The 14,810-nt window shown below is 39.5% G+C and overlaps 1 protein-coding gene and 1 pseudogene across 1 annotated transcript in view; one reads left to right on the top strand and one right to left on the bottom strand.

Moving 5' to 3' along the window:
• LOC113143885 (zinc finger protein 208-like) overlaps positions 1-14,810 on the bottom strand; it is a 905,597-nt pseudogene that overhangs the window by 153,663 nt on the left and 737,124 nt on the right.
• Positions 1-14,810, top strand: part of LOC113143883 (sodium channel protein type 4 subunit alpha-like) — a 240,378-nt gene that overhangs the window by 48,753 nt on the left and 176,815 nt on the right. Inside the window, exons 2-5 of the mRNA XM_026329485.1 lie at positions 1,065-1,229; positions 1,402-1,545; positions 5,681-5,799; positions 13,627-13,716. Coding sequence (XP_026185270.1) covers positions 1,107-1,229; positions 1,402-1,545; positions 5,681-5,799; positions 13,627-13,716 — 476 coding nt within the window. The 5' untranslated portion in view covers positions 1,065-1,106. The remainder of the gene's footprint in view (positions 1-1,064; positions 1,230-1,401; positions 1,546-5,680; positions 5,800-13,626; positions 13,717-14,810) is intronic.

Raw genomic sequence — 14,810 nt, 5'->3', positions numbered from 1 at the left:
TTTAATACCTTTAACCTAGCTTTTAAAGGTGTGAAATGCTTTATGAAGGTGTTTATTATGATTTTTTTATGGTATTTGAGCGTCTGAGCAGAGCATGCAGGTGAGCATGTGTGATTATGGTTCATCAGATCTGAGTCGATCATAAAGGGTTTTTCAGACTGATTGCTGGCTGCTCAAACAGTCTGTGTGGCTGAAGAATGATGAGCGAAGTGAAGCAACAGGCTGTCCTGAGCGGCAGGCCGCTGTCTCAGAGGGCATGATCATCCTGCCATTAAAGCTGCTCAATCACAGCACTATACTGACGCTTGGAGACACTCAAGGCACTCAAATCAAACACTCCTCATCTCATGAGTTGAGGATTCAAAATACACTCAGCAAGTGTTACTAGTCAACCACGTCCAGTGTGTTCTAGCATGATGCATCATGTTTTATTATTTAAAGGAGAAAACCAAGGTTATTTATCTTCCCAGGACGATGAACTATATATGCCCACAGTGCAGCGTTCTAACGAGCATTATCTGTTTGAATGTACTTTTGAACTTTATTATGTATATTTAAGTAAAATACACTGACTATTTTTATTTTTAAGAAAAACAAGTTAGATATTCTAAATTCCTCACCTACTTGTTCATATATAGGGTTTTTTAATATATATATTAAATATATAGTATTTCATTTGCAAACGTCGACTGTGGAACAGTTAAAGGAATCAGCCTGGACTATAGGATTGAAATGTGAAACAATCAACAACGTCCCATGTCAGAGTCATCCCTTACCTCCACCCTGATCTCCACTCTGTGTGGACCTTGTCGCTGTTGCTAACCAACCACCTGAACCTTCTCTTAAATAATAATTTGCATTTAGAAATATAAAGCACTCTTCATTGTGGTTTTCTGTATGTTCGCTGGCCAAACGATATCTTATCCTGGCACTCTGGGAAATTGAGGAAACTACTCACTGAAGAAGAGGGAAGCAGATTGAGAGAAAGATGAGATTGAGATTTTTGTTACTTCCTTTGTAATATTTTTTTCAGATGAATACTATTGTTAACAATCTTTCTGCAGCTGGTATACAGGGCCAGTCAGCAGCAGGATCAGGATGAGAAGATGGCTGGCTGTGTGTTTCCAATGGGACCAGAGAGCTTTCAGCGCTTCACGCCGGACTCCCTGGCGGCCATCGAGCAGCGCATTGCCCAGAGGGAGGCCCGACGTAACAAACACTACCAGGAGGTATGCATCCACATGTACAAACACGTGACAAACCCATATTCTTATGTGAAAACAGGAAGCAGAAGATGACAGAGGGCAAACCTAAATAAAATACAGATGTGTTCCAGCTTCAGTAGGTATATGTGAGCTGTTGCAAGAGTGATGAAGATGCTTGCTTCTGTGTGTGTGTAAGGACCTTGGTGATGTGGAGCTCCCCCGGCCCCGGCCTGACCTGGAGGCAGGAAAACAGCTGCCGCGCATCTTTGCAGACATCCCGTCTCATTTGGTGGGCGTTCCCCTGGAAGACATTGACCCATACTACTACAAAGATCACAGGGTAGGTCACCTTGTGACTGGATGTGTGTCTTTGTTCACTTCAGTGTGTGTGTGTGTGTGTGTGTGTGTGTGTTTCTTTTTGTTGCCAACTCACCTGAAGAACAGAAGTAAGGTGACAAGACATATACAGTGTTTCCTCTCTCTTTCTCCCTATCTCTCTCTTTGTTCTCTCACAGTTTGTGTGTCATCGCTGGTTATTGTCTCTTTCTCTTTTTCAAACTCTTCTTTAATACCTAGTATTAATGTTTCATGCACCCCTGTGTATTATCTAGATAATATCTGATTGTGGGTCTGTTATTTATTCTGTCTTTTGCCTTTCTCCCGCACACTCTTTGTCCAGTTTACTTTAGTCTAGAGCTGTGGTTCACTTTAGATTTAGACAGATCGGAAGGCACCAGTTGTACTTGGGAGCAAACTAACTACACCAATTCTGGTGAAAATAAGATCAGTTACACACAATTGTCATTATTCTGACCTCATGTTGGAAACCTACTTTATTCCAGTGTAAAATATGCATTAATCTATGCATTAGTTTCTGTGTTAGGTGCTTCTACTCACACACACACACACATATAAATGTATATATATGTATGTATATACTACATATAGTGAAGCGAGCTGCAATTAAAGGCAGACCAAAGACATCCGGAACAGATGCCCAAGCCACCTCAGCTGGCTCCTCTTGATATGGATAATCTCTAAGGTCTAAGGTTGCCCTATCTCTAAGAAAGTTCCCGGCCACCCTGCAAAGGAAACTCATTTCGGCCGCTTGTGTCCGAGATCTTGTCCTTTCAGCCATGACCCAAAGCTCAGGACCATAGGTGAGACTAGGAACGTAGATTGACTGGTAAATCGAGAGCTTCGCCTTTCGCCCGTCTTCACTACAACGGGCTGATACATCGACCACATTGCTGCTGCTGATGCACCGATTCGTCTGTCAATCTCACATTCCATTCTTCTCTCACTTGTGAACAAGACCCTGAGATACCTGTGGCAGGGTCTCTCCCCTGACCTGAAGATGGCCTTTGTCCCGTTGAGAACCATGGCCTCGGACTTGGAGGTGCACGCTGAAGGTCCTGGCTCGACAGAGCCAACAGGACAACATCATCTGTAAAGAGCAGAGATGAAATCCTGTGGTCCCCGAACCGGACTCCCTCTGGCCCCTCTTTTCAGTTTTCAGCATTCAGAATTCAGTTTAAGCCTGAGATTACACATGTGAAATTAAATCAAATAAATGAAACAAGGTCTGAACTGGACTAGCAATAAAGTTCTTCGCCTTCTTGATGCTTGGGCAAAAGGTTATATTTGCCAGACCACACCTAAAATACTGAAATGTTCAAATCTCTGAGAAGGAATTAGACTGATCTGCTAAACAACACCTAAAATACCCACTGCAAGATATCATACCTTTGAATGTCCATTATCAGTCGTAACCAGAACCACAGACATATAATAATAGGCCCTACTCCACAGACCCGTCGCCAGGACTCATTCTTAGAGCGTGCATATGAGCTTATAATATCACACGTCATAATATCCAACAGAATCAACATGAGACAAAAGCAATCTGCCACCAATGAAGTGTAATTACAGGCATAATGACAACTGACAATGAGTGAATTACTGTTGGAACAGATGTGGTAAAAGCTGTGGCCATGGTCCATCACGGTGCCATATGGACTCTTACAGCAGTTTGCCCTAACCCAGGACACAGCACCTTTTTTCTGCCCACCTGACACACATCTAACCAATAAGTGGACTGAATGACATTTACTGATGCTTTTTGTTTTGCTTGAATTCTCCTTTTTGAAATGAAACTGAAACAAGAGGAGACTGTAACAAATATGGGGTCGGAAAATGTCCCGGGTTTTCCTTGTCTGCTGTTTTATGTCTTAGTGTCTCTATTTCTCTATTTTGAAGTTTCTCTTGGTGGAGATTCCAAGATTCTCTTGAGCCATCTCACTACATTTCACGTCATCGTGCTGTCTCTTAATTCTCTGCTCAGTTTAGCTCAGGTGTGTTTGCTTCCTCTGGGTTTTAACCAAGCATTCAGCGTGAACACACACACACACACATCATATCCACGTGTGAGGTTTGTGTTGTCTGTGCCAGTTGGTCTGCGGTTTGGGGGATTTACCTAAAAACAGACTCAGCACCTCTCAGTCTGTGTTCATGTTCTGTTACACTAATTACAATATTTAACAACATTTTTCCTATGTGGTAAAGAGCTTTATTTATAAGGAACTCTTCTTCATGGTCATGGTTTATTGCTTATTGTTTAGCAGAAAGAAATGTTAAAATGCCACAGGTAATACATATTTTTGCAGAAAGTGTATCTAAAATATTTGCATATTTGTGAGTAAATATTAAGATTCTATAAATACTTCAATAAATACAAGAAGACACAAAATATGTATGAAACTGTCAGCCAGAGTGTAATAAGATTGCTAATCATAGAAAAACAAACAGACAACAAATACAGCAGGAGATTATTTTGCCTATTTATGGTACTAATTGTTGATAACACAACTAAATGACTGTAGATCCCTTACAATAAACAAGACATCATTTCTGGTTTTTCAGGGGACTTTCGATGTGTCCATGTCAGTGAGGTGGTCAGCACTGTAGATGAGTGGTTAGCACTGTTGCCTCACAGCAAGAAGGTTCCTGGTTTGAAACCCATCAAGGACCTTTCTGTGTGGAGTCTGCATGTTCTCCCTGTGCTTGTGTGGGTTTTCTCCAGGTACTCTGGTTTCCTCCCACAGTCCAAAAACATGTATGTCAGGTTGATTGGTGACTCTAAATTGCCCATAGGAGTGAGTGTGAGTGTGTGAGGTTGTTTGTCTCTATGTGGCCCTGTGATGGACTGGGGACCTGTCCAGGGTGGACCCCTGCCTTTCACCCAGAGAGAGCTGGGATAGGCTCCAGCTGATCCCTGGGACCCTGGTTAGGAATAAGGGGGTCTAGATGATGGATATCAGTGAGCCTATAGCCAAAATATCAAACAATAGCTGCACCAATTTTTGAAAATGTTTACAAATAAATAAATAAATAAATAAAACAAATAGATGATGTCTACACATAATTTTTATAACTTGGTTTCTTGACCTTTAACCATTCATTAGCAATAGAGGTTTTAGTGTGGGTGAGGAGGATACAGAGGATAGTGTTGAATGGAGGCAGATGATTCACTGTGGTGACCCCTGAAGGGAGCAGCCCAAAGGAGAAGAAGAAGAAGCAATAGTGGTTTTTGCTGTGTTGCCACCTCCTGTGGACAAAAATCCATTTATTAAAATCTTATTAGATTCCAAGCTGAACATGGGCTGATTTTTTTGTAAAAACAATGTCTTTAAATATAATTTATTAAAATTTTAAAAATCTATATATAATGGCTTATTAAAAAGGTAAAGCACCAATTAATATTAGCATTATTACTAACTGGACTGGACCCATTCAGTGGTTTATTATTGCTTCTTATCAGACCACAGTTATTGCTCATCAGGTCCTTACTCACCTGCTGGAAGATGAAAGGTGTAGTAGGTCATTATCATCCCATAGATCTTCATTGTCATCACTACGGTAATGAACACTGAGTGTTCCAGGTTTACACATGTACCTTAAGCACCGAAACTGCTAGATTAGGTTTAAGTATTATAACTACTCAGTTTTGGGGTCAGGGTTAGGGTGAGTAACATGTAATTGGGTACTTCAGATGCAGTACGTCAGTGTTGTGTTCCCCCAAAGTCTTTTTGGTAATTAAAGGTATGAGACCTTATGGATATTTTGATCAGTACACAAATTTACATGCTGTTAAGGGATGGTAACAATGTCCCACAGACTTTATGAAGCATGACAGTGATATTAGCGAATAGGGGAAAAGCTAACCAACCAAAGGCTGTAAATCATCCAAAGTACCACTATTTTTCTAAAATTTAAAAACAGTTATCAGAAAGTGAACTTGAATATGACAAAATGTATAATCAGTAACAATCACTATGATCACAATGTCCACAAGTGCTTTTAGTGTAAAAACCTCCGCATTAAGACAGACTACCATCATGGAGAGGACACTCCTGACTTTGATTTGCACAAACGCATTTATAATGCATTCGTTTCTCTCTCTCTGTGTCTTGCAGACCTTCATAGTCCTGAACAAAGGGAAGGCCATCTTCCGTTTCAGTGCCACATCAGCTCTCTACATATTCAGTCCCTTCCACCCTATCCGCAGAATTGCCATCAAGATTCTGGTTCACTCATATCCTTGCACCCCACTCTACTACAACTGTATGTACTATTCATGGCATCTTTACAGTGTTATGATCTGCTGCTGACTGTGGAAGATAGCTGTAGTGATGTTCAGAGGTAAGTTGTGTTCACAACAAAGCACAAATCCTCAAAAAGTACCACGTTTGTTTTACAGTTATAGGAGCTCTCTTGAACTGTGCTGCTTCAATTTGGACTGTGCTTTTTTTTTTGAACTAATTATCCAAAAATATGCAATATTTCTCGGCTTCACCTTCTCAAAGGTGAAATCATTTGATGTTTTCATTGTCATTTAGTTTGGTCAAATAAAAAAAGTTATTTTGGATACATTTGCATGCAATTTACATTTTTTATTATTTTCTTACATTTAATATAGAAAATGCATTGAGGGTTATTTGCTGATTAATTGATAATGAATATATAATTGCTGCAAAGGAAAACAGATTAATATTCACTCCTACAGCAATAATTTTGTGGCACTGTATATGTGTTTGTGTCATTATATACATTTTCCTTACATAGTATTCCTTACAAATATCTCTCCTAAGAGACGAGCTGCTTTGGTTGTTTCTCATCACTGATGCTGTAGGTGAACTGATGTAGTTTGAAGCTAACTGATTAGTTCATGTTGGCAGATACTAGAAGTCATGCTCACATGGTTTCAATGTAAACCAGAAAAGTGCAGGTGTAATTTATCGCATTCACAATTGCTGCATTGCATTTATGTGAGCCATTTCCAGGGTACGGGTATCGTGCCTGGTTGTTGAAAGGCATCGCTCACTAGGACACTTATTTGCACTCAGCCAAAACATTTGATGCAGATTAATTGCTCCTAAAATGTCAAATCTTAGAATAAGGTTTACTAAAGGGTTTCAAAGGGTTAAGGCTAAAGTATGTCTTTTTCAGACTTGCATTTCTAAGCATTTTTAAAAGACAACTCTAAAGCAATTTAATTTTGAATTATATCAGAAAGTTGCCAGCTAAAATTAAAAGTTTTGTTTCAGGTTGTACATCAAAATAACTACAATTAATGTCAAATCAATGTATTTCCCTCCTCATTATTGACTCTCACTAACAATGTAAAGCTGGTTGGCATTTCTTAAGAAAGAGTACATCTAAGCATATGGCTATTTTGTGTGTGTGTGTGTGTCTGTGTGTGTGTGAGAGAGCAAGTGAGAGGGCTTATCCCATCGGTTGTATTTCTAAGCCAGATATCATCTCGGGCTGTCTGATGAACCGTAAACAGTGCCAGTAAATATTACCCAGCTTCCATCCACACACATATGCACTTCTGTATCCAGTAGGTATATACGGGGATGTTTCCACAATATTTGGCTTCTTATATAAGGAATCCCAGGCTAGAATCCACTACATTTTAGCTGCTAAAAGCAGCTGTATTAATATAACTAGAAATAATTTTATAGCAGGCTCTGATCTTGTGTTTTGAACTAGATTAAATTGAATTTAAAATATCAGTGACAGAGAACTTAACAGTTTCTGCTTCTCTGTTTTTTTAATTCATCTATTTCTTTGCACCTTCTTTACTCTGTTGTGTCCTCACTTTCCCTTTCTTCTGTCTCCTTTCTCCTGATCACCTGAAATCAGTCTCTGGAAATATAAGAGAAAAAATCTCACAGTGCTTTAAGAGTACAGAGACTTGCATGTGTAAATAGTTGTTGATTCATAGTTAAAGATATGTGGTTAGGAACTGTGGAACTTAAACTACAAAGCAGCAACAAAGCTGATAAACTGGACCAGCTAAAAAATACTCCCATTAAATACTATTTCAGGCCTCACAACTAACTACTTACACTGTGCAATTTCATTCATTTTGTTAAGTATTTTCAGTTAAGATGCCACATCTTACCACTGAAATCTGACTCATGAGCCAGCTTCTGTTTGCAGTCTGTTTGTTGTAGTTTCAGCATAAAGGGTGTGTTTGTTTTAGGTACTGCATAGCAGTAGTGGGTGGTGGGTTGTTAGTAGCTCTGTGTTAACAGGATATGGTGGTGCTGACATGGGAGGAAATGTTCAAAAACAACTGATTCTGTAATTTGAGGTGAAATTGACAGATGAAGCCAAGTTTTCAGGTATTAATTGGTGTAAAGTCTGTGTAAATGCTCAGTGGAGTCTGTCTATCAATCCTATTGTTGCTATTGTTGAAAAAACAAAAACAAATCTTCATATCAAAATTACTGACAATTTGAGGAAGGATACACTCACCACTAGTATCTACAACCTTTGCACAACACACACACTTGTACACAGCAGCAGTCTCCCATCTCAGGGTCTGCTACTGGCTGAAGTCTGACCCCTGACCTTTGACCTACAGCCACTCTAGGAGTTGTCAGAAACACTTAAGAGAAGATCAGAGGGGTTTGTTTATTGTGTTTTTTATATGCATAGAGATATATTGTATTGACATCTAATCGTGACCTGGATTGAATTTTTTAATGACTGAAAACAGGTGAAATAATCTCACACGATGTCATAATGTCACACTGTCTAATGATGCAAAAGTGCGTGGTGTAAATAAGAAAAGGTTACACTTTTTTGGACAGTCCCATTTTGACACTTTTGAATGTTAATTTAATGTTAAGTAGTTTTGGAAAGCAGGTTACCCTAAAGAAAATCCTGTGTAAAGATAATTCTGATTTACATAAGCAAACTATCTTTGGTGCAGCTCTGGATATTTGTATCTTTAAACAAATCGAGGTAAGTTAGGACAATATGGTTATGGCAATACTCTAAAGCCAGAGCATAACGCAAATTAAAGGCTTTTTGGGCTGCTTGAAACCAGTGTCATGATAGTGCTCAGGACTGCTTTCTTAAACAGACAATTACACCTAATACATGGTAAAGTACATCTTAAATTTTACTTTTCACTACTAAGAAAATATAATATTCAACATAATATTCCAAATAATCATTTAAGTTCTTAGAGTAATTACATTTAATTTCAGATGTTACTGAAAAAATGTCAGTGAGACCTGAATCTAAAGGTTTAAGCTGTAGGATTTTGGCTCTTCGCTCGTCCCAGTGCCAGACACCAGGATCTACCTCTGAATCCAGACACCAAGCCAACGTGACAGAACTTACTTCACACCCAAAACGCAGTAGTCCTCCCCTCACCCTGCTCCTCCCCTCACACTCATCTATTTTTGCCGTGGTAGGTGGCTACTGGTGTTGAGAGATGTCGAATCGGCGGACACACTGCTGTTGTCAGGAGGGATAAGTGGGTTAAGAGGTCGGCAATGGAGGTGTGGCACCGCTGATGTGCTGTGTGTGTGTGTGTTACAGTGAGAGACAAAACAAAAATTAGAACAAGTGTGTGGTGTGGGGGAGGGGAGAGGGTAGTCGCTGTAAGAGTACAAGTTGTGGTGGTGAAGTGGAGATTTAGTATGTGTGTGTGAGTAATCAAGTGTGTTCTGGATGCCTGCCCAACCACACTGGCGCCACAATGACAAGCTGTGGTGTGAGGTGGACACACATGCATGTTTGTTTTCATTCTTTGTGGGGACTTTATATAGACCTTTGTCACAGCAGACATTTTGACATGTCAGAGCATTAAAAGTGCAGGTGTAATTTATCGCATTCACAATTGCTGCATTGCATTTATGTGAGCCATTTCCAGGGTACGGGTATCGTGCATGGTTGTTGAAAGGCATCGCTCACTAGGACACTTATTTGCACTCAGCCACTGCTAATGTTGTTCGCTACACCTATAAGGACAACTCAAAATGTCTGTTGTGAAAAGGGTAGCCTAACCCAACCCGAACCATAAGCACTATCTGTCTAACCCTAACCATAAGCTAGTGTCGTGCATGAAGGTGCACATTTTTCTGTGAATAGTGAACCAAATGGATCAGTTTTGCAATTAAAGAATGTAAGCATAGTTAACGTGCAGGTTAGTGAACATGAACAGCAAGTGCTTTGTTCAGTATGGAGAACGACTATAACACCAGTGTGCTAAAACAAAACGCCTTCTCCAAGTTTCCACTACAAATTCTGTGATTGCTTGTTTTCTTTTCTGCCGGAACGTCACATCACAGCGTCACCACTATTGTATCCCTTTAACACACCGCCCATGCTACAGACGACTTAAAACAAACAAACCCTCGAGCTGCATCAGACAGCTGATCTGTAACGTGAGAGACTGGTGGGGACATTAATTATTTTCAGAGATCCACTAGCAATGAATATCAAGGTACAGGCGTAGTGGTATTAACATATTACTAATACCCACTTTGCACTTTACATAAAATAGCCTCTGTAGGAGAAATCCTTCCATAACTGATTCAAACCCACATTAGCTAAATGTCCTCCATTCGTTTCATTGAAAAGCAGCGCTGCAGCAGGTAGAAGACCTGACCTCTGCTATTTTAACGTTTCTCAGGTGATTCATCAAGAACTCAGGGTTGAACTCTAAGTATATTTGAACATACATGTGATCCATGGGTTAAATGGCAATAGCAAAAAGAAAAATACAATGCAGTACATGTGTGAGTGGTGCACTGGAAACAGTGCTGCTTCCTTCATCCTTTTTCTGCAATTACAGTCAGTGCAAGTGATGATTCAGGCAACACAGCTGCTGGGTGTTGGAGATAGATGGCTAGGAGGAGGTTCAAGTGAAAAAATGCTTCTTACTTATCAGAGCAGCTTGTTTAAAAAATTAAAAAGGGAAGAAATTAAGTGAACTAGATCATATTAATGTGTGCACTGAACTGTGCACAGCACTGCTATAACCTTAACCTCAACCTAAGCTAAAACCACACTGTCACTTTAAAACTCACTGATTTCATGGTGGCGACCAGACTGATCTTGATTGTTTATGTTGTTGTTTATGTTGTTGTAGGGTTTATCCACCAGACACTTTTGGTGTTGCTGTAATGCTCTGAATGTGTCACTAGTTTACTGACTGTTGGTGTTGGAGCTGAATTGTTGTGCTGGATTTGAAGTCCAAGTCAAGCCTCAAGTCTTGAGACAAAGCAAGTCTCAAGACAGCGTGTCCTGGCAATCTGGTCTCCTAGAAATTGTGTTTATATATGTTACAGCCCCGGGGCTTTCCGCCTTATCCCCTGTGTGCCATTAACGGTGTTAGCAAGTGTCTGTACAGATCAGCGGTGCTAGTGCTCCTCCAGGATCTGGGCCCGAGGTTCTTGTTCTCGTGTTGTCCGCAATGCTCCTGTTCTTCTGCTGTGCCCATGGATCCACCCCTGGGATTAATACAGAAAAAAAATTGACTGTGACTATGGTCAACCACCACCACCACCACCACCTTGTAGCCACCCTGTTGTAGTTCATAAATATGGCACAGCTATCTTGTGTCTATTTAATAAACACGTTGCCTCCATGCAGCTTAGGCATTAAATGCTGTTTATGAACTGCTCCTCTTTGTGTCTCTTTAAGCATCTGAGCAGCTTCTTCTGCCACTGTCATTTCTAGACTTAGTGTTGGAATTTTAATGGTGTCTGACTAAATTATACAATTTTCTTTTCTTTTTTGGCAAATTAGGCAAGAAACATGGGGAGAGAAAAAAGGAAATGACATGGAATCAAATCAGAGGCACTGTGCAACTCCACCACTTGACAGTGTTAGAATTTGTATAAATGTATAATTAATTGCCTTCTCTGAGAAAACAAAAAGCCAAGAATGTACTCCCATGTCCATGTAACAATAAGTTGCTTTATATTACTTTATTTTTGTTTTTGTTTTGTTGTTGTAGTGACCTTAAGAGCTTTTATCAAAGTCTATGATTACATTTCCTTTCATTAGTTCGTATGATATTTATTTTTTTGTTTTTCTAATTAGTTTTTATCTGGTTTGTAGGCTAACATTTGAATTTTGTTTACACTGATTAAACATTGTTTCAGCATGCTTCATAATGGCAACATGGTAGTGTTGCAATGCCAGTGTGATGCCACTGAGTTAGTGGTGTTTTGGCTTAAATTGGTGTTGATCATTTTATTGGCATTTTGTTGTTGTTGGATTTGTTTTACACTAGACCCAGCTGGAGACTGATTAGCCTACTTACTGACAGATTGTGAGTATGGTAATATTGTGAATATTTAATCAACAACAGAGCCAGACAGTTCTTCCTTGAGTCTGTGCGTTTCCTCCTGGCACCTCTTTCAAAATAAAATCAGCCTGTGCAACAGCTAGACTAATAGTGATGCTACACTGAGGGAAGTCAGATCAGTTTGAAAGGGTTTGACTTGGGATGAACTGAAAGAAAAGCTGACAATAAGTGGTGTAATGCCCTCAGCTCACTAAAAAAGGACAGAGCCAGAAAGAGATAAAGATGAGAGAAAGTAAAGTTTAAGAAAATGATAGAGATGTGTGGAGAAAAAGATAGAAGATAGATTCCACAGTGGATGTAGGAGGTATAACAACATTACCGGTATGGTGGCCTGGGAGGTCCGTAACAGCAGGGCTATCATTACAGCATAATTAGCTCCTGGCTCTGCAGCAGTGGCGGTAGGGGGACATTTGCGTTGTTTCTTAATCGGTAACCGAATTATCTCGCCGCCTGCCACTGCGCTCCAGCAACATCATTACAGCCAGTACTCAATCAACAATTACCCTGCCGATCAAACAGTTTTCAGCTGGAGTTTGGGCCTTTTTCACACAGGGAGTATGTTCCTTCTGCCAAATTACAATAATTATGTTTCATTTATAGCTATGATTGACAGCTGAGCAAGGTCTCTAAGTCTCTCCCACCTCATCGTGTGTAGTGTGCTGCACATTGCAGGTGAAAGTGATATATAACATGTATTGCTGCCTTGTGACAGTTTGGAAAGTTACCGTTCCACATTATATGATGATTAGGCAAGAGTGGGCCCTTTCTCCCATTGGTGCTGTTAATGGCATATTAATTTGGTCTATTGAATGTGACAGGCAACGAATGGGAACACTGAAACACATGCTAACTCTGCATCATCTTTCACTTCATTTTGTCTATGTTTGGCTCTAATGGGAAATCAGTGAAAGGCTGTTGAAAAAACACACGTAAAATAACATAGGCATGTATTTGGTACACACACACACACAGTAGAAAAAGAGACTATTATACATTTACATTTCAGGTGTTTAGTTGATGCTCTCCAGACTTACAGTGAGAGAACTAATCATAAAAGCTTCAACGTTTTGATAGCCAACATTACTCTGAGTACATTTCTACTTTACATTTGAGTTGGTGCTCTTGTCCTCACTGACGAATAGCCATAAATAACAGAAAAGTGCACTAAGTTGCGTCTAAATCTCTTTCAGGCATTTATTGTCTCCTAGACACCCACCTGCTAACAAACTATGAAAACTATTTGCAATTTTGAGGTCAAACTTTGTCTTATGGACATATTTTTAATGCAATCCAAAGAACTTTATAACTTTTCCCAAACTGAACTGGACTCACTTTTTTGTTTTTATACAATAAAAAAAGAAAAATTAGTGAATAGAGAAATGTCAGTTCATATTTTATTTTATTTATCGTTATCCGTTGCTGTGATTGACATGGTGGGTGTTGTTTAAATTATGTTATTGTAATTGTGAAGGTATTTTTATGTGTGCAGCACTTGAGTTCAAAACAAATTTCCTTCTAGAAAAAATAAAGTATATTGTATTGTATTTTATGTATGGTATGTCTCACTTGCAGGGCACCATTACCTGGTATAGTAGTAGAGTTTTGTCCGTATGCTACATTTGTATGTCTTCAGTTTTTAAAGCTTTAAGCTTATCAAATCATATGTCTTTACTTTATGATTTGCTGTATGTGATATTAATGTATATGACATGAAACCTTGTTATTCCTTAACCTGCTTACATTATTCAGTCTTTTCATCATGTGCACCATCCTGACCAACTGCTGCTTCATGGCCATGTCCGAGCCAGCATACTGGGCCAAATACCTGGAGTAAGTGCACCAAGAAATTTGTCTCTTTGTGTGTCTGTCTACTATCAGTCAACTCTTAAAAGAAATCAACCTTGGGAGGTAGTTAAGTACTTTAGGTACGTAGTTTAATGCCAAGTGCCAGCATTCTCACTGTGATCCAGGACAGCAAGAAGGGCTTTTAATTTGGAGGGAGAACCAGGACTGGAATAAACCAATTCTACCATTTTTAAAAACATTTGTAGGCAATGTTAATCCTGCAGCCTGAATACCATTAGAGGAAAATGGTGGAAGAGAGGGGAGACATGCAAAGAAGATTGCTGGTCTGACATAAATTTAGGCTGCTATATCATAGGCAGTATCTAGGACTTTTAGGACACTCCAACCCCCATTTAACTTCTGTTACACATCCAATTTGATTAATCTATGGAATATACTGCTATTTTACTGGGAATTTGCTCGGATATAATTCAGGCTTATTTCAGCAGTCAATGCCAACATTAGACTGGGTAAAATGGTGTAAAGTTAATTTAGTTAAAATCAGAACTTGAATATATTTCTGTTTATTAGCTCTGAGTGAAAACCTTGCTAGATGGTCTGGGTTTTGTATTGCTGGATTTACATCTTGGGTTGTCTCGATGAAAACATATCATCCAAATGTACATCACACTCAGTAAATCAGTCAGCCCTTGTCCCAATAAATTAGTATGCAACCACTAGTTTTGTATTTTTGCACATAAAAATGCTTTGGGTTGCACAAGGGTTGGAATATAAGCCTTTCACCTCTGGCTTTCAGCTGTGTTGGTTTCTGCTGCTGCTTGGTCATAGCTGACGTGACTGACTCCCTCTCTCCTGCCTGTCTGTCTTTGTATGGTTGAGTTGACTTGTGTTGGGTCAGAGTTGTTTCTGGGGACAAAATAAATAAGTGAAGGGTGTTTGACTGAGTTGAGGCTCTGCTGATTTTATGAACATTCATTCTCTTCCTTTTTACTGCTCCTCACCCCCCTTTTCCCTCTTTATCCTTAAACCTTCTGTGCACTCCTTCTCTCCATCCTCTCCCCCATTTCATCTTTTTCTTTTCCTTTCACTACTTTTTTACTCTTTATATTTGCTTCTCT

This window comes from Mastacembelus armatus, unplaced genomic scaffold, assembly GCF_900324485.2.
Source record: "Mastacembelus armatus unplaced genomic scaffold, fMasArm1.2, whole genome shotgun sequence".
Taxonomy (NCBI): domain Eukaryota; kingdom Metazoa; phylum Chordata; class Actinopteri; order Synbranchiformes; family Mastacembelidae; genus Mastacembelus; species Mastacembelus armatus.
The sequence above is the reverse complement of the archived record's forward strand: the minus strand, read 5'-3'. Positions and strand labels throughout refer to the sequence as shown.